Source organism: Rhodnius prolixus, unplaced genomic scaffold, assembly GCF_049639745.1.
Source record: "Rhodnius prolixus isolate KJV_2025 unplaced genomic scaffold, Rpr scaffold_2, whole genome shotgun sequence".
Taxonomy (NCBI): Eukaryota; Metazoa; Arthropoda; class Insecta; order Hemiptera; family Reduviidae; genus Rhodnius; species Rhodnius prolixus.
Window position 1 is genome coordinate 20,092,107 of NW_027411592.1, and position 23,464 is coordinate 20,115,570.

General features: G+C 31.3%; 4 protein-coding genes across 4 annotated transcripts; 2 read left to right on the forward strand and 2 right to left on the reverse strand.

The window, feature by feature from the left end:
* The first annotated feature begins 34 nt into the window (after nt 1-34).
* mbf1 (multiprotein bridging factor 1) lies at nt 35-4,022 on the forward strand. The gene is made up of 5 exons (XM_074118482.1): nt 35-261; nt 588-639; nt 714-874; nt 2,262-2,355; nt 3,513-4,022. The coding sequence occupies exons 1-5, from the start codon at nt 190-192 to the stop codon at nt 3,569-3,571; spliced, it is 438 nt and encodes a 145-aa protein (XP_073974583.1). The 5' UTR covers nt 35-189; the 3' UTR covers nt 3,572-4,022.
* Nucleotides 4,023-5,473: 1,451 nt separating this feature from the next.
* Nucleotides 5,474-7,871, reverse strand: Prosbeta6 (proteasome beta6 subunit). The gene is made up of 4 exons (XM_074118479.1): nt 7,714-7,871; nt 7,453-7,642; nt 6,833-7,069; nt 5,474-5,714 (listed from the first exon to the last, which is right to left on the reverse strand). The coding sequence occupies exons 1-4, from the start codon at nt 7,746-7,748 to the stop codon at nt 5,529-5,531; spliced, it is 648 nt and encodes a 215-aa protein (XP_073974580.1). The 5' UTR covers nt 7,749-7,871; the 3' UTR covers nt 5,474-5,528.
* A 323-nt stretch (nt 7,872-8,194) lies between these two features.
* On the forward strand, nt 8,195-22,557 carry Aplip1 (JNK-interacting protein Aplip1). The gene is made up of 8 exons (XM_074118478.1): nt 8,195-8,372; nt 8,542-8,691; nt 9,461-9,585; nt 10,419-10,637; nt 11,978-12,154; nt 19,345-19,616; nt 20,092-20,270; nt 20,605-22,557. Exons 1-8 carry the CDS (start codon nt 8,290-8,292, stop codon nt 20,675-20,677), a joined length of 1,278 nt encoding a protein of 425 aa, XP_073974579.1. The 5' UTR covers nt 8,195-8,289; the 3' UTR covers nt 20,678-22,557.
* LOC141449242 (kinesin-like protein Klp10A) lies at nt 13,584-16,922 on the reverse strand. Its single transcript, XM_074118471.1, has 2 exons — nt 16,240-16,922; nt 13,584-15,971 (listed from the first exon to the last, which is right to left on the reverse strand). Exon 2 carries the CDS (start codon nt 15,925-15,927, stop codon nt 14,020-14,022), a length of 1,908 nt encoding a protein of 635 aa, XP_073974572.1. The 5' UTR covers nt 15,928-15,971; nt 16,240-16,922; the 3' UTR covers nt 13,584-14,019.
* Nucleotides 22,558-23,464: the final 907 nt, after the last annotated feature.

Sequence of the window (23,464 nt, forward strand, 5' to 3'; positions counted from 1 at the left end):
TTACTCAGCACTGATCGAAATCATCAGTTGGTTATATATTATTGATACTTGTGATCATCTGAATCTAGGATTTGTGTTTCGGTGTATGTGGATTAAGTGTTCCAACCACCAAGTACGACCAAATTTGTTTAAATACTTTCGTGCATTGTAATCCAAGCCTAGTTAGTTATCCTTAATTACCAAGTAAATATGTCTGACTGGGAAACTGTTACAGTTTTAAAAAAGAAGCCCCAGAAAGCTTCTGCATTGAAAACTGAACAAGTAAGATTTTGTCCTCTTTACAAGAATTTTTAAAACAAATCATTATAGCGAAATTATTTTAAATTATTCGTTTTTTAAACATAATGTTATTTATATAAGATTTAAAATGCTTTTTGCAAAGCCATTAACCCAAATGAAATATATTATAATAAAATTATGTAGATTATAAATTCTTTATATTGATTACATAGATGTGTAGTTCACATTTACACTTTTATTGTTGTATGTTTTTTCTTTATACATAGTAATATATATATCCTATTAAATATCTTGTTAAGTATTTTTTGATTAAATTTATTGAATATTAATTGATATTTGATGACTAGGCTGTAAATCGAGCACGCCGGGAAGGTGTTCCTGTAGAAACACAGATAAAATGTAAATACTTTATAATTTACTACGTATTTCATTAAATAAATTAAAAACAGAAAATAATTTTAATTTTTATTTAGGGGGCGGGGGCCAAAATAAACAACATGTCTCCACCAAAAATACTGCCAAGCTAGATCGTGAGACTGAAGAACTAAAACACGAAACCATTCCGCTTAGTCTTGGCAAACTGATTCAGCAAGGGCGACAGGCCAAAGGTTGGAGTCAAAAAGAGTTTGCAACGGTAATGTAAAATTTATTTAAAAATATCTAAATATTGAAATAGATATTACAGAAACTAGCAACATCGCTATTAATAACAGGTTCACTAACAAGACTGTAGTAGTTACGGTTACGAAATACATGCTGTTTATTAATGCAGTAATAACAGGAGTAACAAGATTTATGTCTGTGGAGTGTACGTAGTTATAGTACAAATTATGTGACCGTTAGACTTTAAACCTCGCCTGCAAAAATAGGCGATTACTTTAGTTCTTTAGTGATAAGAAGTTTTTCGTTTTAAATATGAGGAATTTGTTTGAATAAGGAGAAAAGCTTAAGAAGTTAAAAAATGAAATCTGTGTGTGTTGGGATCTGCAATGCTGGGTTGATTTAGCTAGCTTTCGACTTCTTGAGAAAGTTCTTTAATTCTGTTTTCCTAATTTCATCCTTCTTTTAAGATTGATGCATCAGATTGGTGAAGAGAATTTGACTTCCATTAACTAGCTACCGAACCTCAGTCCTAATTCGTTGCCCTTAAATATAAATTTTTGCACCAATTTACGGGTCTTATAAAGTATCTTTAGTTTCATCCCATACGTGGAAAAGTCAAATTACTTTTCTTTGCTGAAAAAGCTTCTTTTTCTTTGCCTAATTTTTCTTACCAACAGTTTTATAATGGAATTGGCAAAACATTATTAAACAAATAGACTTAAGCCGACTTCTTACAGTCGGGTTTTCTTTCCATCAATCGTTTTTGCATATTATCTCCAAGGGCAGAGGTCTCGTAGTCATTGCCAACTAGCGATTATATTGCAATTAGGTTAAAAGCCACCGTTTCCTCACCTTCTATTACAGTCTGATTTTGGAAAGGGTTAAGCCTCCCATGTACCAACACTCTGTGGAGATGTTTTTTTTAATCTATCGTCCTCTTTAAAAAAAAAAGGCCACATTAGGCCGGTATTAATTATAGTCCCTTATTGGTTGGCTCAACGGCCATTTCAACGGTACCACTTAAAGTTGTTCTGTTTGCGTGATCAGTAGAGGTTAGTAGAATCGTCGTGTGGGTTGTATGATGGCTGACATTATAATGAACTTCAATTTGTGACGAAGATAAGAGAAATCTTTAGAACGATTGATAGAAACTTCACAGCACGCTGCCACGGTTAGCAGCACTACCATATCTCCTCCAACTTCGATCTTCATCTAAAGCATTTTTTTATTGCAAAAAATGAGAGCTTAAAAATTCAAGACGGTTCTTATTCATAGTCATTGAGTTAGAACATATTTATTGTAACATATTCGAAGAAACCTGAAATATTTAATAAGTTCTTTTTTTGTTTTCTCTCCTTCTCTATTTAGAAAGAATATTTTCACTGTATGTATATTGAGTACATGATACTTATTTACAGAGATGCAATGAGAAACCTCAAGTTGTAAATGATTACGAGGCCGGAAGGGGAATCCCAAACCAAGCCATTATTGGAAAAATGGAGAGAGTTCTTGGTAAGATTAATTTTTATTGGACAATTTTTTCTGTGTTCTATAAAAGATTTTATTTTTTTGTGTTGGGCATATCCTCGATTATAAGTGTATTTTTTTTTTTTTGCGTTTACGTGAATTTAATAGATTTAAAGAAAACAGTTACCAAAAATGAACAAAAACGTCATTTTCAAAAATTTAAAAATTTTTCTTGTTGTACTTACTTGTTTTGTAAACAAAGTAGCGCCTAAAAATGGGTGAACCTATTTTCATGAATGAGATGTCATTCGATTCGGAATTTCACACATTTAGATGTGCGTTCTTGGGTCTCCACGATGAACATCCGATGGAAGAAGAGGCTTTCTCTAAAATTTGTTACTAATAATAACGCTGTAACTCTTTGTTCGATTTTTATAAAATTTTATAGGTAGAAATGGTTAAAGCTTCCCTCTAAAGTGCTATCTTGCTCTTACCTTATAAAAAGAATTATTGTAATCGTGCCATGTTAGCATTTTAGTTTCTCTTACTCTTTTAGGAAGAAATTTTCTTTCTCCTCTTAAGAGGAGTATACTGTTTTCGAAGTTTTATTTACCTTACTCATCTTAAAAGGAAGTACTGTAATCACAGGTTAATTTCTCTTTCCCCTCTTTAGAAGAAGTTATTGAAATCGCAGCTTTATTTCTCTTCATCCTTTAAGAAGAAATAATTTAATTACGATTGATCTTACCAGGAAAGTAATGTAGTTTCTTTTTTTCATGCCTCTTAATGGGAAGTAATTATTCATCATTTCCCACCAACTTGGTATAGGAAACATCCAAAACTTTTAGCGATTTTCTCATACGAATTTGCTTTACAATACTTTCAACTTTTATTCGAAACGTTTTTTCAAGAATAGTTTTTGTGGAGTTCTTTGGCGATGATGGCTCCTACGTGTTTCTTTAATTTGGTGGAGTAGTTCATATGGTTGGATAAATTCACCCTAAAGTGTCATTTTTTGTATGCACAAATCCTATCTATTTTGTATAGAAGGATAAATATGGTTCTAAAATCAAGTATAAAGATAATTGGTAATAATAAATGATACTTTGAAACAAGTTTTTGTTCAACATTAGTTGTTCACTTTGACCGCATAAACATTTTACTATTTTAATTGTTTAATTAAATCATTGTGATTTTTACAGGTATAAAATTACGAGGAAAGGACCTAGGCAAACCGTTAGTGCCCCCAGGGAAAAAGTGATATCCCCGGGGGCAGAAGACGTAACTACTAAATCAAAGAGCACAATTCTCACATTCTTTTTCTCTTTTAATGTTTGTTAACAGTTAACATCTCTTCTATTTTCCGACTTTCTACACTCCTAATATATTTCATAAAAGGAATACACTAACAAAATTTATAAATGATAAAAATTGACAAGAGTAGAATTGAGTTTTTTGTTATTCTTTACAGGACATATATTATTACAGTTATTTTAGGTATTAAGAAGGGGAACGTTCTAGAAAAATTTTCAACTTAAATATGAATGAGTGTTAAAGTATGTATGTATATGTACATTTATACACTTTTGGTGAGTGCATTTTTGTATATGTATATAAAAAGAACCTGCACATTTCTTGAGCCATAAAAATTATATTATTACATAATTGTATCATTTACATGTTAGAAATAAATTTATGTTGAAAATATATAATATATTCGTTCCTTGCCTTTCATGGTAAATTAAATTCTGAATAGTTGTATACTTAACCCTGTTTCTTACATGGTTCCTTTATTTACAACTTGTTTTTCAATTAACATTTAACATTAAACCTAAAACCACTAAAACTACATTGAATTGTGGATGCATTCTATTTGGTGTATGTGGTTGGGTCGCCATGGTGGTCCTTCTACGGTATTGTTCCATGTTGTGGACAACGTGAAAGTAATGTATTTTACAACTTCAAGCTTCTGGATATTTCTCATTATGTATGTTTAATGAACTTTCGTCCATATTCAGAGTAGAATAAGAAAAGGTAACAGCCCACAATCACCATGTAACAAAAGGATCAGTTTTGAAGCATATAAGGTAAAATTGTTGGTAGATAGCGATTTTAAAGCGTGTGATAAATCACGTGAATCCATGGAGAAAGCTTGTTTGACCAATAGTTTCAATAGCTTTTTGTTGAGAATGTCTCCAATGACATCAGCGAATGAAATTATCTGATCATGAAATGAGTGAAAGAGGAACTAATAGCGACAAACGTCGCAAACGAAATAGGATTGTTGTTCAAGTGAACTACTAGTAAGAAAAAAAAAGTAATATGCCTTTTTTCAGGCTGACTTTGTCTAACTACCAAATAAGGTTTCACGGACAAAGACGTACATGCCAACTAAATTTCTCATTTAATAAAGTCCAAGACCGGGAATCAAACCTAAAACACCACCATAGTTTTGCAGACCCTGGCTCTAACCGTTCAGGTTTATTGTAAATGTTAAATAAGACGCATGAAGATCGACTAAGTGAAAGAACTAATTCCGTAAAAAGGAAACGGTCTTGTTTTCCAGTTAGCGAATACTGATACTATAAAAATGGGCTCTCAAATCGCTTCTGCAATTAAACAAAAAAAAATCCTCTGCTTTTAACCAATATTTATAATCGTTTGAATGCTAGCTAAAATCACTAAATTTAAAATTATTTTTGATAGGTTTTGGCCTATACTCCCCTGCAATGAATTGTTTGTGCAAAGAAAGAGTCGTGAGGAAGGCACGATGAGCAAATGCTTTCAAAATACATTCATTACAGGATTTACTTCGAAGATACTTTGCTAATCCAGTAGTCTCTCCAGTTAAGCCAATGTTTGCATACTTCATGTAGATTGAATAAGACTGATGAAGCCTCAAATATGCCAAGAAAAAATAATAATTCATAAAACTGAACTTCGTTGGTTAATTTAGAGCAAGTTACAACATGAATTAAATTTTATATACTTGATTTTTAATTTTTTTCAAATTAGAAAAAAACCTGTAGAATTGTTTCGGCGAACTTCCATAGTGATATTTGCTAAATTCACCCTCCTATGCTGACTAAAGGGATTTAAAAACTGGTGGATGGATTTCCGTGGGTTTTGTATACTTTCTGCAGTACACACAAGTAATAAAACATTTTTTTAAAAAAAAGGATATTTATTAAAGTGTAATTTTTAAGTTGCAAAAATAATTAATCTTTTCTTAATTCAAAACTATCTTCCTTGATTCCATCCTTAGTGATAAGGGCAATACAAATACTATCACCCGTAAAAATATCTCTTTCAGCAGCAGATATAAACACATCCTTAACAATGGCTAGAGCTTTTTCCATACTGTAAGTTTTGTCTTCTACATTTTCTTGATTTTTCATACCCAACTGCAAATAGAACACTAATATTAATAACGCTACGAAAAAGTAATACGTACCAGAAAAAAAATGCAAAAATTTCGAAGTTTTTGACCCACTGTTTATATTTAATTTCAATATAATAAATTCAGCACTATCGTAGTAATAAAATGCGAAAATAAAACAATTGAAGTGCAATATAATCTATCATTACAGACAATTGTCAATCACTGGTCAGTGCGTTGTAGGAGCAACTAGGAAGATAAAATTTGAGGGCTAGCAGCTGGATTCGAACCCGTGATTTCCGCATTAGAATCCAATATTCGTTAGCCACTCAGCTAACCACTTCCTCACCAAATTAGTAAACTCATTCTAAAGGTTTCTAAAAAAAATTTATCAGGGTAAAATACGGTCCAAAACTTTTATGTTTCTTTTTCACTTTCAGACATTCCTCCACAATCCAGTTCATTCACATTGGAGCTACTCACTTGACTCTCAACATGCATTAAGTAAATGTAATAACGCAAAATTCATTTAATTTTTGGTCTAAAAATGAAATTAAATAAATCTGATAAATTAATATTTGCAACTTCACTTTAAGACGATATTTAGTGGTGTTTACTTAACTATGAAACACTCACTACCTCAAGCAACACAAAACTCTTCCTAGGACTGGCAATGCAGGTACGAGGAAGGGCGTGATGCAGTACAAAGTACTAGAACTGATGGCAGAGTGAAAGCACTAGGTTGACGACTGGCAATTTCACATAAGTAACAAAAAGCAATCCATAAGCCACATTGAAACCTGTAGCAACTCTTTGCTGTTCGGTGCAACTAAAATAACAGGCTATATAGAACATTCTATTTTACACAAAGTGACGTTCACCATACTGTGCTTCACAACTGAGTTTAAGTACAAATTTACAAATAGCGTTTAAACAGGCAGTAATAATAGACTCTTGTTTTACAGACAATTCCAAAACCATTTACTAATAATTGCGACACACTTAATTCCTCTAGGTCAACACAAGTTTCACTAATGATAATACATTTATTTCGTCACTACAGAGATCGGCTGAACAGTACCTCAAAATAAACAAGTAAATTTAAGTGCAAGACGTTGATAAAGTAAACCTGAAATGAACTACCTGATTATCAAGAAGAGGCTGCAAAAGTGCTCCAGCTGAACCACCTGCTCTGTATCTCGAAAATTCATAGTGTCCAATCGGATCGTAACTGCACACTATTCCCTTCCCGTTCGCATCCAAACCAGCCAAAATATTGGAAACGTAGTACGGAAAGAAGCGTTTATAATATAGCATTATAGAAAGCATTTGGGCTACTGCAGATGTTGACATTTCCTTATTATGCTCATACAAATACATCTGAAATGTAATACGTCCTTTCAATAAAATTTAATTTATAAGCTAACAAAATTTTATTTTAGAGGCCTTATTAGACTTCTTAGATAGAACTAGATGAGAGGTCATTAATATTAATTAATTGGTGGAATGATTTTCCATCATTACTAGATATGAACATACAAACAATAGCATTAAAATAACATTTCAAAATGGTTAGTAAACTGAATTTTTTTTTGCCTTCATTTTACAATAGCCTTTTATTTATCTATTTAAATATATCACATTCTAGGGAAAATAATACTTCTGGAGAGTGTAATATGTCGCAGGCATTGTAAATTTAATTAAAAATTTACAATTTTTTCACAAATTGACTGGAAAACATATATTTAAATAAAAAGTCATACCTTCATTCTTGTTTGAACTAACTTAGTCAAAGACAAAACATCACACCAACAGCCGGAACTTCCAAGAATCGTCCTATCGGATAACTTAAATAATTTCGATTGTTTTCTAGAGTAAATCTGAAACCCTGTACTTAATCTCGAGTCAGATGCTATGATAGCAAAATCATCTCCTGCAACTGCTACAACACTCCTGAAAATTTGCAAGCATTATTTATAGATCAACAAAGAAAGATTTTGTAAAAATTACATTTAAAAACGTACCCTCCATTATCTACATAAGGGCTAAATGAAGACATTTTTATGTTTAATGACTATTTTACTGTTAAGGCAGACCACCGTGACCAACAACTTTCTGCTTTTAAAAGTTGTGAAGAAACCATTCAGTAGGTTATTCATAAACTCAATATCATTGTAGCAGCGCCCTCTATGAACTTATAAAACTAGTTTAATTTAAATGAAATGAAACTTTTTTTGGAAAAACAAACCCATAGTCTTACAAAATAAAGGATCAGTAAAATGATAAAACATGGAATCGTCTCTAAGAAACTCTAAAAGACCCAATTAATTGTGTTTCTAAAAATATTTGACTTTTCAACTATTAATTTTAAAATTTACTTATTGGTGCTAAATAGAAAAAGGTAACATTTACTAAATTCTTTCACAGGTACTTCTTTATGTATTTTCACTAGAGATATTTAATATTAAGTAGAACAGGAGGATCGGAAGAAGTAGTGTAGTGGGGTGAATCAATATAAGGCTCCCAGTTTCAACTGAGACAATCCGCAACCCCTACATTTAGTTACACTACTTTACATTTATTCTCATGTAACCAGAATCATGGCAGACACAGAATTTGAAGAATTTCGTCAACATTTTGAATCTTTACCGCAACACATCAAAGCTTCTGTTCAAACATATACGTAAGGTTTAAAAAATGTGACAGTATATGATTAGTTTTCATTCGGAATTCCCCACTGATGTCTAATCAGCTTGATTTGATATCATTAAACTTATTTTTAAAAGAAATAATAATTAGCATTTATAAAAATTTAGTCCAAACAGGTAAAAAAAAGTTGACCTTTTTCCCAGGCTTGTGCCTGACATTTTACTTGATGAGGATTCACCTACATCTTCAAAGAGCAGTGAGAGTGCGACAGAGAAAGATGTAAACCACCAAATAGCTGCTCCAAGGGAACTAGAAGAGGAAGAAAATTTCAACAAAAAATTGTATTCAGAGAGGTAAAATATTATACAATAAGATTTTGTAGTTCACATTGATCAGAACTATAATAATATGTAATATTTACTGTCTTTTTTTTTTATTAATTGTTTTCTAATAAAATCAATAGGCACTTTTTTTTAAGCAAAAGCAAGAAAGAAACTTTGTTGATTTACTGAGCGAAATTTGGTAATTTTTAGTCACTCTTGATATTGTATTAATTATATTTTTTGTTTCTTGCTGCCTTCCAAACTAAGTCTAATCTTTTGACATTATTCGATTTGCCTTAAATATCCAATGAAGAGGTATTATAAAAATCATGCATACATCATAATAAAATCATTTAAAATTTATAATTTCTGCTTATTGCATTGCTTACGACTAACAACAAACTAGGGGCGTATTTTAAAGTATCTTTAGACTTTTTTTTAATCACGAGTGGAAAAAAATTGAAATTAGTATTGTCTCTTAAAATGTATGGAGATAAAATTTTATCTATTGAAACATTTAGTAATAAAAAAATTAAATAAATAAATAAACATACTGTTAAAAAGTATATCATTATTCCATTCATTTCTATAGTTAAATAATACAGTGTGTAACATCAAACAAATTAAAAAATAATTATGGTTGGAAGGAAGTGGAGCATAATAAGTCTGTTGAAAACAAATCAAGAAAATCGTTACTATTTTAAGAATTACTTATTAAGTATTTCTTTAGCTTTCTTCCTGTTTTAAAACATGTATTCCAAAAGAAAAAGGATAATCTTTTATTTCTTGACATTTTTAGGGAGGAAGGTGGTAGTAGCGAGAACAGTCCCGGGAGTGTGGAAGAAGAGCCACAGTGGACCACAAGGCCACCTCTTGCTCTCAGACGTCGACGGAAATTACCCGAGATTCCTAAGCACAAAAAGCGTAAGATAAATAGATTTATAGTAGTGTTTACAAAACTAGTGACCACAAAGTAGTTTGTTCTTACTATCTTATGTTTTATTTTAACTTTGTAAATACGTACCAGGTCCAAAGAAGATATCAGCGGATTAATTTATTTATGTTAACGTAGCAAGGATTGGTTAACGAAATGCTTCTAAAATAAAGTAATAATTTAAAGCATCTGTTTTCACTGTTTCAGTCTGTCAATTATAGACTAATATTTGAACATGAACATGAATGCCTTCAAATTTAATGCTAAATTCGCACTGTTTTGTGTATTAATACACAGAAGAAAGAGGTCCCTTGTATTGAACAAAAGAGAGCCAATCCCAAAAAAATTAGTTTTTTGGAATTAAAACTACAGCTTACGCATTGATGTACGATTTGTGCAACAGATGTACTTTTATGTTAACATGTTTAGAATTAACACTTTTACGTAGTTAGTTAGAATACAATTTTGATTACCAGCAGTATTTTGGACTTGATAGGTTTGTATTCTATTTTCTTTCCGTTGAAAACTAAAAATTTATTAGCAAACCTTTTTCACCTATAACTCATCATTGTAAAAATCCACGATTTCTTTTAAAAATTGACGATAAAATTCGGCAAAAAATGTATAAAATATTCACTTTGATTTTTAATTGATTTTAGATAAACGAATAATAAATTCTTTTACAACAGTACGACATAGAAAAATTATGTCAAGATTAGTTTCATGGATGAAAAGATTATGCACTTATATTTCACATTATTGTGTTCAACGCTCTAAATCAAGAGATAAACGTTAACATTTTATATATTTTGTTATTTAAAAGCGTACGTGATGACCCTGGCAGATGAGCTAGGCAGTGCGCTGTCACTTCAATTGGAAGGAACAGGCTGTGGAAATAGAGTGCGAGCTCCGCCATCAAACCTTCTCATGTTGAAGTATCTAAGAGATGAAGATTTGTATGGATGTGATGTTGATTCTGGAAATTCTACTGCACATTCTCCAGATGGACCAAAATCTACTTCGCCAGTGCCTCTAAACACAGGTTATACATTTTACTGTTTTTTAATGAAATAATTCAACCGCGAAGCTAAAAGTTAAATAAGCGGCAATTCCAATCTGAATTCCATAAAATAAGGAAAGAATGTTTACTTTTCCTTCCTCTTCATGAGCAAGTACCTCCTGTAATCATGCAGATTTTCCTCATTAAGTTTTCACAAGAATTATCTTTTGTGAGGTACAAGTACATAAAGTGGTTATTTACAACTCAAAAGCGAAAAATCGCTCAGGGTCCAAACTTAATATATTGCTTAGGTACTGCGAGAGGACGCCAAATAAGGTTTTCAGAACAAATTCGATCACACAGAAGTATAACTTGACTGAATTAATTTTTCATTTTAAAAATTTTCTCAAAAAGGCTCCAATATATTCTTTAAACTTGGTAATCATACGGTATTTCAAAGAATGGTGTAGAGTTAAGCTTTCTCTAAATTGCCATTTCCGTATTTTGTACTTTACCAGTTATATTTTTATTAATTAGGATAAAATGTGGGACTACTTTTCTAAATTCAAAAAAAATTGACTTTGCTGCTTTAGCGAATATATTTTTCCAGCATTTTGGGATTTTCTTAAAACAGATTTATTTTTTTTTTTAGAAAAACGTTATGAAAGGTACTTTTAGAAGAGGGATGGGTATACATTCCCTTTTCTATTTTCACTTGTGCTTTATTTTATTTTTTTTAAGGCGCTCCTACAGCTGAAGTTACTGGCGCCCGCAGCTTTTAACATTACACTTCCAGCCTCCGCTCAAGGTTCTCCTGTTACAGACAACGCTGTCCATCACAGGACAGTGATCTGAAAGAACCTTCTAGGAAGAGAAAATCTAACGGCCAGAGCAACTGGATTCGAACCCGAGGCCATCGCGTTAGATGTACATACTAACCATTGAGCTATTACCTTCCTCAAGTTTTAAATTTGTTGCTAAAATTAAATCTTCTGCAGCCAATAAATTGTTCACTTTTTTTGGAGTTTTTTCTCGGCAATGACTTTTAGGATTTTCTGCATATAAACTAATACAGACAGTTCGAAACGTCTAGGAAACTTGTAAACATAAAATAAAGATTATTCAATGGAGACTAAAAAAAAATAATTTACTCAAAACAATAAGTATCTCATCTAGGAGATAAAGTATCTATCTAAAATATGGTTAACTATTTTGTACTCACAGACAATATGTGTTCATGAAGCACTCAATAGATAATAGAAAATAAATCTCACTTTTGGCCTTTGCTCTGCCAAATTTTTAATGTTAAAATATTTTTTTTTTTTTTGTAAAATAAATTGAAGTTGGTTAATGAAGTTTTATTGATAATATATTTATTTTAGGTTCGACGACACCTGCTTCTACAGAAAGTTCTAGTCTGCCCTGTGCTCAACTTGAATTATTAGAAGCTACACACAGAGGTTTGCATAAATTCATACCTAGGCATAGAGATGAAATAGATGTTGAAATTGGTGATCCAATTTACGTACAAAAAGAAGCTGAAGATTTATGGTGTGAAGGTAAGTTTTGTCATTTGCTAGTGATATAAACGTTAAATCAAAATTTGTTTTGTTACGTTTGTTTTTAATTTTGTTTTTTCGTACTTCTGGATTGCTTCTGGTTATGCCAAATATTTATTGCAATTGTTGCACTTAATTTTAAAAATGCTTATATATAAAAATTGAATTTTCAAAAATCTGGTTTGAAACACTTTCTTTTACTGCAATATATATATAGTATATAAAAAAAAAAAAAATTTGTTTTGAAACACACTGTTTACAAAATGTGTTCATTTATTTTATGGTACAATTATAAGTTTGTATATCAGTGAAAGAATTTGCACACACTATATAAGATTAACAAAAATTAATATTACATAAAAAATACAATCAAACATAAACTTCTAATAAAGAAATTATTTGCTAAAATATTAAATAAATTAAAATTAAGTGACGTTAAACCTAAACATTTTGAATAGCTAAAAAATAAAGTCAATGAGATTTAAAATAATATTCATTAATAAAATAAAATAAGAATGACTAATTGTTGAGGTAGCATTGTTATTAGAACATAAACTAATACTGAAATAAATACATAAAAATAAATAATTGAATTATATCTTAACTTTATTAATGTTCTCTAGCTCTCTTTCTGAAACCTAGATAAATGAATAAAAAAAACTAGATCGTGATAAATCAACTACTTGAGCTGCAAAGGTTTAAAATTTAAATGCACAAAATCCACTTGTTACCCAAATTATTTTCTTTAATTACCGAGTAAAAGTTCTTACTGGCTGAGATTGAGTTCATTTTTGTTTTCCATAAAACTCAGTCTTCATTTTGTATAACTGGAGAACTTTTAGAAAGTGACGTAAACGGTTATTAATATTTAAGTGAATTAGATAAGATGGTATGTCCATAACAGTACAAGTCTAAATTTGCAATCTGGTTTGTTTCTTCAATTATTGCTCTGTTACTTATACAGCTATGAGTAATATAAAGGAAGAGCATTTTTTAATCAAGAGTGGATTTGGAGCAAAACATTTTAATTGAAATATCACTCTTCAGGATTCACGTTGAATTAATTCAGATATTGCATTTTCTTATAAGTACTACTAACTAATTACTGGAACCCATAATCGTGATAAGGAAAAGCAGGATATAATAAAAAATGAACGATGGAAACATTTAATGCATTATGAATGCAATTATATGTGTGTGTGTTAGTAATACTGATTCCTTTAGTAACTATACTAAATTTGCTGTTCTGCAGTTATTTAATTAATAAATACTGAGAATGATATAAATTTTTAAGTATTCTATTACGCTATATCTTCTGTTAGTAATGATGAAAAAGTAAGTTTTTTCTATACAATAAACTAGCATTTATAACATTTCTTTGTTGATAAAGGTGATTTAATTTCTTGGGCACTAAATGAAGTAAACAATACCTTTTTAATGTTCTCTTTATTAATTACACCAAGCAAATCTTCGTCTTTATGGTCCAAATTACATTACATATTAAAATATCAAGTCTCATTGCATTCAAAGAACTTATTTCTACGAAGGTTTATAAATAATATACTTCGAATGATATTTTTGTCTAGAATATAGAAATATAGAAACGAATTATGATTGAGCCCTATTATAATACTGATTGATTTATTATAAAAGGCACAATTTTAAAAGTTTACCGATTTTTCCAGAAAACAATTTGATTGATCATTATAAAAATTTAAACAGTACTTTTTAAGTCTGAGACAATAAGTTACATTATTTTATTTGTCTCTTTAATTTAAACCATTATGATATATTTCATTTTCTGCATTTTGTTTTCACATACTTTACATTCAACAAAAAACATAAAATTATGATTGTTGTACTGTTTACAATAAATTCGTTATTGCAGCTTCTTGATTAGAAAGTTCTGACAGCGGCCGAGAAATTCCTTCTCTAAAAGAAATATCCATCATCAATTTATCTTGTAAATATTCCGAATCTTGTTCCAAGACAAAAAAATTCTTCGTGATTTCTTGATTGATATCATCCCAGTTTGGTTGTATGTCAATTATATTTTTGGATTCTTCCAAATGAACGGATTCATTTTCTTCCACATCATTTGGAACCAACTCTTTCACTCGGTCAGCATAACGTAGTGTATTTAAGGTATGTTCACAAGAACACATTCCTGGGCTAATCATTGCTATCATACACATTTTAGATTTTTCGCCTACGAAAGAATCTCGTAACACTTGAGTTAGTTTACTTTGTCTAAATGGAAGATGGGCACCTTTACGTCCCAAAGCGCGAATACATTCTTTCAAGGCTAACAGAGATTTGTTGATCTCTGCTCCTTCCATTTGCGTCGTCTTGTTAGCCGTGGATGTGTCCACCCCTCTCTCATTTCCGGCTAGATCTATAAGAGAGAACTTTCCATATAGCTTTTTGGTTTCCACATAACGAAGAATGATTTGAAATACAGCGTGTGATCGGGATGAATTAGAGTTTGCTGTGGTTTTACCACTTGCTCTAGCTGAGTTACCCTCCTGTAACAAAGCGAGTACACTTTCCAATGACGTGACTGCTTTTTCAGTCAGACCTACCACCTGAACCTGCTGTTTTCCATCTTCCAACACTCGTAACCTAGCCTTCTTTGCGAGAAGGTCGAATACTTTCCCTTGATATATTTCAAAAAAAGTCGATGTCACCATTAATCTTTGATGCTGATATCGTGGTGAATTCAAAAATCCAAAAACATCTCTTGCTGCCATAACATAGATGCCGTTCTCAAGGTCTTGCTTTTTACCTGAAAATGTTCCGCCCATTGTGTAGGTCTTACCACTGCCAGTTTGTCCATATGCAAAACAAGTAGCCATTCCCCCATCAAATATAGTTTCTATGAGAGGTTTAGCTGTATATTTGTACACTACTTCATTTGTACATTTCTCATCAAACACATAATCAAAATAAAAATGTTGATTATCTAAATATTTAGTGAGATCAACTTTATTCTTCGGTTCGTGCACAATAATGAGGTTTTTTTTTGGCACAGAAATGACATCTATCTCACTTTTTCCAACTTCTCTCCTATTTAACGGCCTCTTCCTAACACATACTGTAATTTGCCTACTTTCAACCATTTCTGTACCGACTAAAGGTTTAAACTCCAACGTTGATTGATAATCTGTAATCATTTTTCCAAATTTCCAATTAGAATTCTTTGGATAAAAGTTCATTATTGCTTTCTGTTCCTCCCTTACTTCAGCTTGGCGTTGACGCCTTTCTTCTCTGTTTTTCTTTAACTTTTCTACTTCGACTACAACACTTGGTCTCGCATTTCGTTTGGTAATATTAGTTTCGGAGAGGCTGGGTGGTGGAACTAGTGACATGCGTGACATCCGAAACTTTGCTGCATTTGAATGAATATTTACTGAAACCTGAGAAGTGACTTTATCGCAGTTTCCATAAGCATTTTTTGTACTGATTGCACTTAAACGACCGTTGCGCATAATTGTTCGATTACTTACATTTTTTGGGTTTGCCGCTGGCAATGACAAGTTGGATGGTAAAGGAGTAATGCCTTCTTTTGCGCGTGCGCTGTCAGCTTTTATATGTGGATTCAGTGCATAAACATTTACAAATTCTATTTCTTTTCCCTTAGTTTCACCATTTTCGTACCATTCCACTGTGACAGTTTGTACTTTATCATCCACATTTGACACAATGGCAGAATGTTTTCTGCCATCTTTGCGAAGAATTATTATGCTTTTTCCTACTTCTAACTTCTCGGACATATTAATTACTTTCTTTTTTCTTTGAAGGATTTATACTCTTATATCTATAAACAAAATGTTTATTACTTAATATTGATGATATTATACACACAATCAAATAAAAAAAGTGGTGATTATTGTTCAATGGTCCTAAATCATTCGCTTGACTCATTCTTTTACCTCATTTTTACTAAATTAATTTGACCACTCAAACACATGACATATTTAAGTTGAAAAATAAATTTCATATGACTACAGTGTTCATCAGTGAACAAGTTTAATTTTTATTTACAATGTTTTAATTGAACCATAATAAAAAATTTGTATACATACCGGTAATGGATGAGATTTTCTTAACAAAACCATCAATTCCTCAGAGTTGAAAATGTTTTATTCTGAATGATTACAATTTACGAATATTTTAGTTTTTTTTGTATATTTTTTCTCAGAAAATAAATGGAAATAATTTATAAGTCGAGGTTCACTACAATACGAACTTATACTAGTCAGAGGCAATGAGTCTCCATGGTAACAGGGCTAAGGTGTTTTGTCCATTTGGCGCCTTTCTTAAAATTTTTTTTACAAATCCAAATTTCGCAGACATTTATGTTCTACTAAAATAAGAAACATATTAATAAGTAAAAATTTGATTTCTTACGTTCTTTCATTGTTGTTTTGCAACTTAAATAATATATTATACGCTAAACTAATGTTTTTCCTGATATTTTAAGCACTTGGAATTATCTTGAAAATTTACAAATCTGGGTGATAGAAGTAACTTGTTTTCAAATTAACTAATGGCTTACATGCAGTTTTTTAAGGAACCTTCATTTTTTTTCTTCGTTCATAATTGAGAACTGTGAAATTAAATTGTCCATTTTATCTGTCATACCTTATTTTCTTCAAATCCAAATTAAGAGTTTGAATTCCACTCTGAAAGTAAACTTATTCCAACTATATGAATGAGTATGCGATGGATGAAATAAAGAAGAGGTAGAAGTAAGAAAGAAAAAAGCACCTACCCTTTCGAAAGGTATTATTTGAAGATCTATAAGCATGAATCATTAATTCATAAGTGATAAATTTGGTGGAAAGTCTTCTTGATAATTTTGATTTTAGTTGAGGGTTTAATTGAGGGAGCCCTGATCCTGTGTGTAGAAAAACAACGTTTTCTTACTTTTGAACTCTTTAATTATGGGTACTTCTAGATACCTAAGAATTATTTCACTTCTTATGAATCTCGTTGGTCCCAAAGCGATTTGCAGCTTTTTATTTCCTACACCTGCAACTAATTTTTGCATCTTATTAGCCCCCATTCATGCGGTGCAAAAGGCTGAATAAATACATATATATGTTTACAGAAATCTGGAACATTGTGGTCTCAGTCGGTTGATTAATGGTTAGAGCTGATTAGAGTTAATGGGCGTTTTTTGATTTTAGTGATGTGAGCGAAATCCAGTTAGTCTTTTGGCAGATGGACAAATGACCATTCATTGTCTAATAATGTATAAGTGTATACAGGGTGATCCATTTAAAACGCACCAATCGCTAATAACTTTTTAGGAAAGCGGAATTTCGAAAAAAACCAACGAAGTAAACTATATGTTTTTTTTAGGTCTGTTTTCAAATTTTTCACCCCCGATGCTGTATCTTCATTTTTGGCGGAGTTACGGCTAAAAACCCGATTGGGGTTTCATAAGGACCACTGGTTTTGACAATGATTATGAAACCTACATAAAAAACTGTGAAAAATGACGTTAATTCCGTTTCGATATCCCTAATATTAGTAGAGATATTTGAGATCAAAGTTACAAATCTATTCGTGAACGGTTTTCGATATTAATTTTCCACCAGAAATACACGTTTTGTGAGGTCTTCTGACTCCAAAAAATGTATTTGTGACACAAAGTAAAAAAATAATAATAATTGAAGATTTTAAAGAATGTAGTGTAATGTAATGGTTGTGGGTGAATCAGGATAAATTTGTTTTATCATCAAATAAAAGCAATCATCACATTATTTTAATGTACCCCTTATGAAAGACTTCTTGACCTATGATTGCGGTAAGAATATCTTGCCAGGGAGGAGCGGGTGTTGGTCTAGTGATCAAGAGCGTGGCTTTGTAAGTGGGAGATCCCCAGTTCGAATCCTACGTTTGACTACATTTTATTTAAAAAAGTGTTATGATGCATTAAGAATTGTGAATGACTGCACCCGCGGGATTCGAACTGGGGATCTCCCACTTACAAAACCACGCTATGGACCACTAGACGAACACCCACCCATCCTTGGCAAGATATTCTTACCGTAATCATAGGTCAAGAAGTCTTGCATACGGGGTGCATTAAAATGATGTGATGATTGCTTTTATTTGATGATAAAACCAATTTATCCTGATTCACCCACAACCATTAAATTGCGCTACATGTTTTAAAATCTTCAGTTATTATTATTATTTTACTTTGCGTCACAAATAACATTTTTTGCAGTCAGAGGACCTCCCAAAACGTGTATTTCTGCTGGAAAATTAATATTGAAAACCGTTCGCGAATAGAAAAAATTGTAACTTTGATCTTAAATATCTCAACAAATATTAGGGATATCAAAACGGAATTAACGTCATTTTTCACAGTTTTTTATGTAGGTTTCATAATCATTGTCAAAACCAGTGGTCCTTATGAAACCCCAAACCGGTTTTCAGCCGTGACTCCCCTAAAAATGAAGGCACAGCATCGGGGTCGGAAAATTTGAAAACTAGACCAAAAAAAAACATATAGTTTACTTCGTTGGTTTTTTCGAAATTCCGCTTTCCTAAAAAGTTATTAGCGATTGGTGCGTTTTAAATGGATCACCCTGTATATATTTTTTGATATATTTTGTAATTTTGTAAATAAAAACACCATCTATCCAGTTAGTCTTAAGATAGTTGTATACCGATACATTTTTATTTCTAAGTTTTTAAAACACAACACAGGATCAAACTTGCATGTCGATTTCGCCAAAATTCGATCGAATTGGCTCCTTTTACTCGCAAATGTTTCCATGTATTTTTGCAATAGTCAGGAAACTGTAGTTCCATTCAGTGCTACGTTGCGGCTAAGAATCGCATGATGTCATCTGCGCTTAACTTTCTCCGTTTTACGACGCATTGCTTCATAGTGAAATAAGCAATAAATCTTTCAATGATGGATTTCAGTTAAATAAATAAAAATGATAAAAGAATGTTTCAATCCGAAAAACTTATGACCATTTCCTGTCATAAAATGTTCCGAAATGTGAAGGATTATTGTGTACATATATCGTCATTTTATATACAAGTCAAAAATATAACATTTTATAAAAAATGTTTTCTTTATTTAGCGCATAATTCTCACTTTGTTCTCAACTATCTTTTGACAAATGATTTATTTATACAAAATGTAAATTTAAATTTATTAGGAGTAAATTTGAGGACAGGAAAACAAGGAGTTTTCCCTTCTGCATACGCTGTTGACACGGAATACACTGACTTTGATCCATCAACCCCAAAAGTGAAGAGAGAAAGATTTCTACTTGGTTATCTTGGCTCAGTAGAGACATTATGGCACAAGGGCACCAATGTATTGTGCCAAGCAGTTAAGAAAATAGTTGCAAGTAACCATCGACCTCATCAATATATATTAGAAATCTCAGACCAAGGACTTCGCATGGTTGATAAGAGCCGTCGGAAGGTAATATCTACAAATGCCATTATTCTTTTATTTCATACAATCTTGTTTGTAAATAAATAGAGATTGTAGTAGGAAAAGAAATTATAGCCTGTAGATAAAATAAATAAATTAATATAAAACTTCACGCTTCGGCGGTATCTATCAGCTTTGACTGCAACGAGCAAACAATGTCCGGAGACCGACCTTTCTCAAGGTTTCAGGCATCAATTATCCTTTGTTTTTAAACCCATCATTTATTTTTTCAACATTTTTTATACACCGAAAACATAAAAAGTTTAAAATTTGATATTAAAATCTAACCATCCTTATAATTCGGTTATTTCTTAAGAATCCAAATCCTGTTGCTGCTACTGAAAAAATATTTCGTGTATACATGTTCAGTTTTATTATTATTATTTTTTTTTTAGAAGTATTTATACTTGCATTTATATGATTTAGTTTTTAAACGTTCTTTTTTCTGTTTTAAATATTACAGACCACAAGAGCGCCTTGTCAAGATTATTTTTATTCCTTGAAGAATGTATCATTCTGTGCTTTTCACCCTCAGGATCATAGGTATATGGGTTTCATTACGAAACATCCAACCCTACAAAGATTTGCTTGCCATGTCTTCCTTGGTAGTGATAGTACAAGACCAGTTGCTGAAGCAGTTGGGTAAGCAGAATTCAGTTTCTTTCTCTCACTTAACTAGCTTACATACTTCTAATGTTACCAGTCGCGCTAAATTCATCCATTCCTAAGCTACCAACCGAGAAAATAAATTTATATCCATTTGAAGTGGTTGAGCCGCAAACCATAACAAACTTACCTCTTGAATTTTTCACTTGAGTTGTGACACCTACCCCTTTTGTGTCCCATCTTTTTCTTATTAAAATTATTTTCTTCTTTCATGTTCTTGAAGAAATGGTTGGATCATTGACATTCTTATCTTTCTATATCGAAAAATTTCAATTCAGATATAATTTTGGTATTTAATTATCTGTTGCAGGAGAGCTTTTCAAAGGTTTTATACAAAATTTATTGAGACTGCATATCCTATTGAAGATATTTACATAGAATAAGTGGTAATTAACAATTGTGCTGTGAGACTCCATGAGTCTATTGCATTTAACTCTTTTTCCCTTAAAAAAATATCTTCAACACTTAATTCGAACATATAAATAACGAAAACCATGTTTTCAATAATAATTTAAGAAATATGAACATATTTGTAAATAAAACATTAAAAAATAATGATCGATAAATATTTTTTCGACAATTTGATGAAAGCTTATATACAAGAATGTTGAATTTCATCATAAGCAAAATAAAAAAAAATATGGGGGGAATACATTTTTTTTATCCTATGAAATAAGTCCTTTATTTATGAAATAATTTTTTTTTTTGGCACAATCAATTAAGACTGTACTACATTAAATTTGAATCTCTCATTTTTAATTGAATTGAGACAAAGTTCATTATTTTAGGCTGGGCGCACAGACACAGCTGTTAGTCATGTAACATTCATGTTTTATCTACTATAGTAGGTATTAGAGCGAGCATACAAGATTTATGAAAAATGAAAGTAATTCGTATAACTAATTTTAAATTTCTATTGATTCTGTTCTGAGAGCCATTTCTCTACGCCATATTTAGTATGTCTGAGGTGCATTGAAACCACACATTTAAATCTTCTGATAATCCTTCAATCTGTTGAAAAGAAAATAGATTTCTTCCGGCAGAAAAGAAGAAGTAATATCAAATATTTGTATGAACCCAAATGAAATTTATAAAAACCTCTCCCCAAAGAATTCGAGAAGCATCACATCTACTTCATTCTTCTTAGTTTATTCCATCTTAATTCGTTAATGAAAATCAACATAGAAACTCCTAAACATGACTGTATTTGTAATTATTTTCCTTTTAATATTTACTTGTAATTTTAGGAGTGAAATAGTTACTGTTGCTAGTCGACGATAGAAGGTGTGTCTAGCCTAATATATAATATTGTTTTAGAATACCAATAGAATATGTTATAATAATTTTTACTTCAAAAATTTAAATAATTCGGACTGTGATAAAAATGGAATAATGTAGTAAATATCTTTTTTGTGTTCTTTAAATTAAAAAGAAGTGTTATAATTAAAGAATGATGAAGTATTATAAAGTAAAAAAAATTAAACATTATTTTGCCAAATAACCAATTTAAAAAAAGTTGGTAGCCAATCACAACAAAAATAACTAATTTTTACTGTGTTCTCGTGAAAAAGACAACTAATACATTTAATGTTGTATACAAAAGTATCCTTTGCTTGATTAAAATAAAAATTAGGATTAACAATTCTTTGTTATTGTTTAAACATTGTTTTGTGTTCCACTGTATTTATTATTTTTTAATTCTAAAAAAAAAGTTCCTTCTTGCCTTCTCAAATTAATGGAATGCTGCTGAGCAGTTCTGGAGAAAAGAAAGGAATTGAAAATAATATTAACTGGGCGCTACTGACCACAATTGTCAACGCGCGCAAAAGTAACACTAACAAATATACAGCAGGACCATCGTTTAGAATTAAGGGATGAAAATGTCAGCTTCGCATCAGTGTCAGAAAATATATTTTATATGCAGATAATAAATGTTTTATTAATGGCCAGAATTACTTTATCAACTTCTGGCCATAAACCTATTTACATCAGACTAAATAAAATGCCTGGATGATTTGCATAATGCAAAATAAATAGAAAAATATTTAGGCGAACTGTAAACTGTAGAGTAAGTCATGTAACATTCATTGTATATACGTGAATTATTAGAGCTGTGAGAAATGGTATATTATTTTTATTACTTAGCACTCCTCGTAAGCTTCTTGAATCAATTATTTTATTTTGTAATCATCAAATTTATTTAAAAATTATGTAAATAAAATATATTCAATACTTACAGAATTAAATTATGCGATTCCATTAAGTTAATTTGTTTTGAATTATTCCTTGCATTGAAATAAAATTCATTTTAATATTTTGAAAACTGCTTTTCAGAGTTATGAAACTATCTTCAAAAACAAAAGAATCCCTTAAGACTGGGATATATCATACACTATTCCTACCAGTGCGAAAAATTCCATCAAATTTGAAAATCACTGGGACAGTTAAGTGAGTCTGGAAAAATCTATGCCCGTGTCATAATAGAACACAGATTGAGGAAGGAAATAGAGAATCACTAGGAAGGGGATCAAAGTGGTTTTTGACCTGATTGGAGGCGCAAGATCAGGTATTCGCTCTAAGGTAAAAATGTGAAAAGGCCATAGAATATATCAGTGTACGTGTGTTTTACTGACCTACAAAAGGCATTGGTCAATACCTGCGAGTCACGCTATAGGCATCACTTCGAAATAAGAAAGTTAATGAGGCTGTTCTTAGAGGATCAAATATTTTTAAGTCAAACGCGGGAAATAAGTTAGAATTTTCAACCTAAAACCCTCTGAATTCGATTGATTCTACGTTGCGTGTTAAGCAGGGAAGTAGCCCTCTGGGCATTGTTGTTCTGGTAGATGATTTATAAGGAATGTAAAAGAAGAATCAGAGCTACACGAATAGGATACTGGAAGCCAACCACCTTCTCTGTCTTTGCATTTGCATATTTTCTAGTGTTAACAACAGACAAGAAGAATAGCTGCAAGAAAATGTTAACATATGGAAAGTGGAATTGGCGAAACCGAATAAGACTGTAAATATCGGTAAGAAGAAGCTCGTGGTGGTCGCCAGAACATAAAAGAAAGCGAGAATCACCAACAAATAATAGAGCAGGACCTACATATCTGGTTGTGTAAATATGCGTGCGGGAAACTAAAAGATGAAATTAAATGCAAAGGTGG

Coding starts and splice junctions, on each gene's coding strand:
- Aplip1 (XM_074118478.1), top strand. CDS start 8,290: ATGGCAGACACAGAATTTGAAGAATTTCGTCAACATTTTGAATCTTTA. Junction 19,617..20,091: donor TTGATAAGAGCCGTCGGAAG/GTAATATCTACA, acceptor TAAATATTACAG/ACCACAAGAGCGCCTTGTCA. Junction 20,271..20,604: donor CCAGTTGCTGAAGCAGTTGG/GTAAGCAGAATT, acceptor TATCTGTTGCAG/GAGAGCTTTTCAAAGGTTTT.
- mbf1 (XM_074118482.1), top strand. CDS start 190: ATGTCTGACTGGGAAACTGTTACAGTTTTAAAAAAGAAGCCCCAGAAA. Junction 262..587: donor CTGCATTGAAAACTGAACAA/GTAAGATTTTGT, acceptor TTTGATGACTAG/GCTGTAAATCGAGCACGCCG. Junction 875..2,261: donor GTCAAAAAGAGTTTGCAACG/GTAATGTAAAAT, acceptor ACTTATTTACAG/AGATGCAATGAGAAACCTCA.
- LOC141449242 (XM_074118471.1), bottom strand. CDS start 15,927: ATGTCCGAGAAGTTAGAAGTAGGAAAAAGCATAATAATTCTTCGCAAA.
- Prosbeta6 (XM_074118479.1), bottom strand. CDS start 7,748: ATGTCTTCATTTAGCCCTTATGTAGATAATGGAGG. Junction 7,070..7,452: donor TAGTTCAAACAAGAATGAAG/GTATGACTTTTT, acceptor ATTACATTTCAG/ATGTATTTGTATGAGCATAA. Junction 5,715..6,832: donor AGCCTCTTCTTGATAATCAG/GTAGTTCATTTC, acceptor TTCTATTTGCAG/TTGGGTATGAAAAATCAAGA.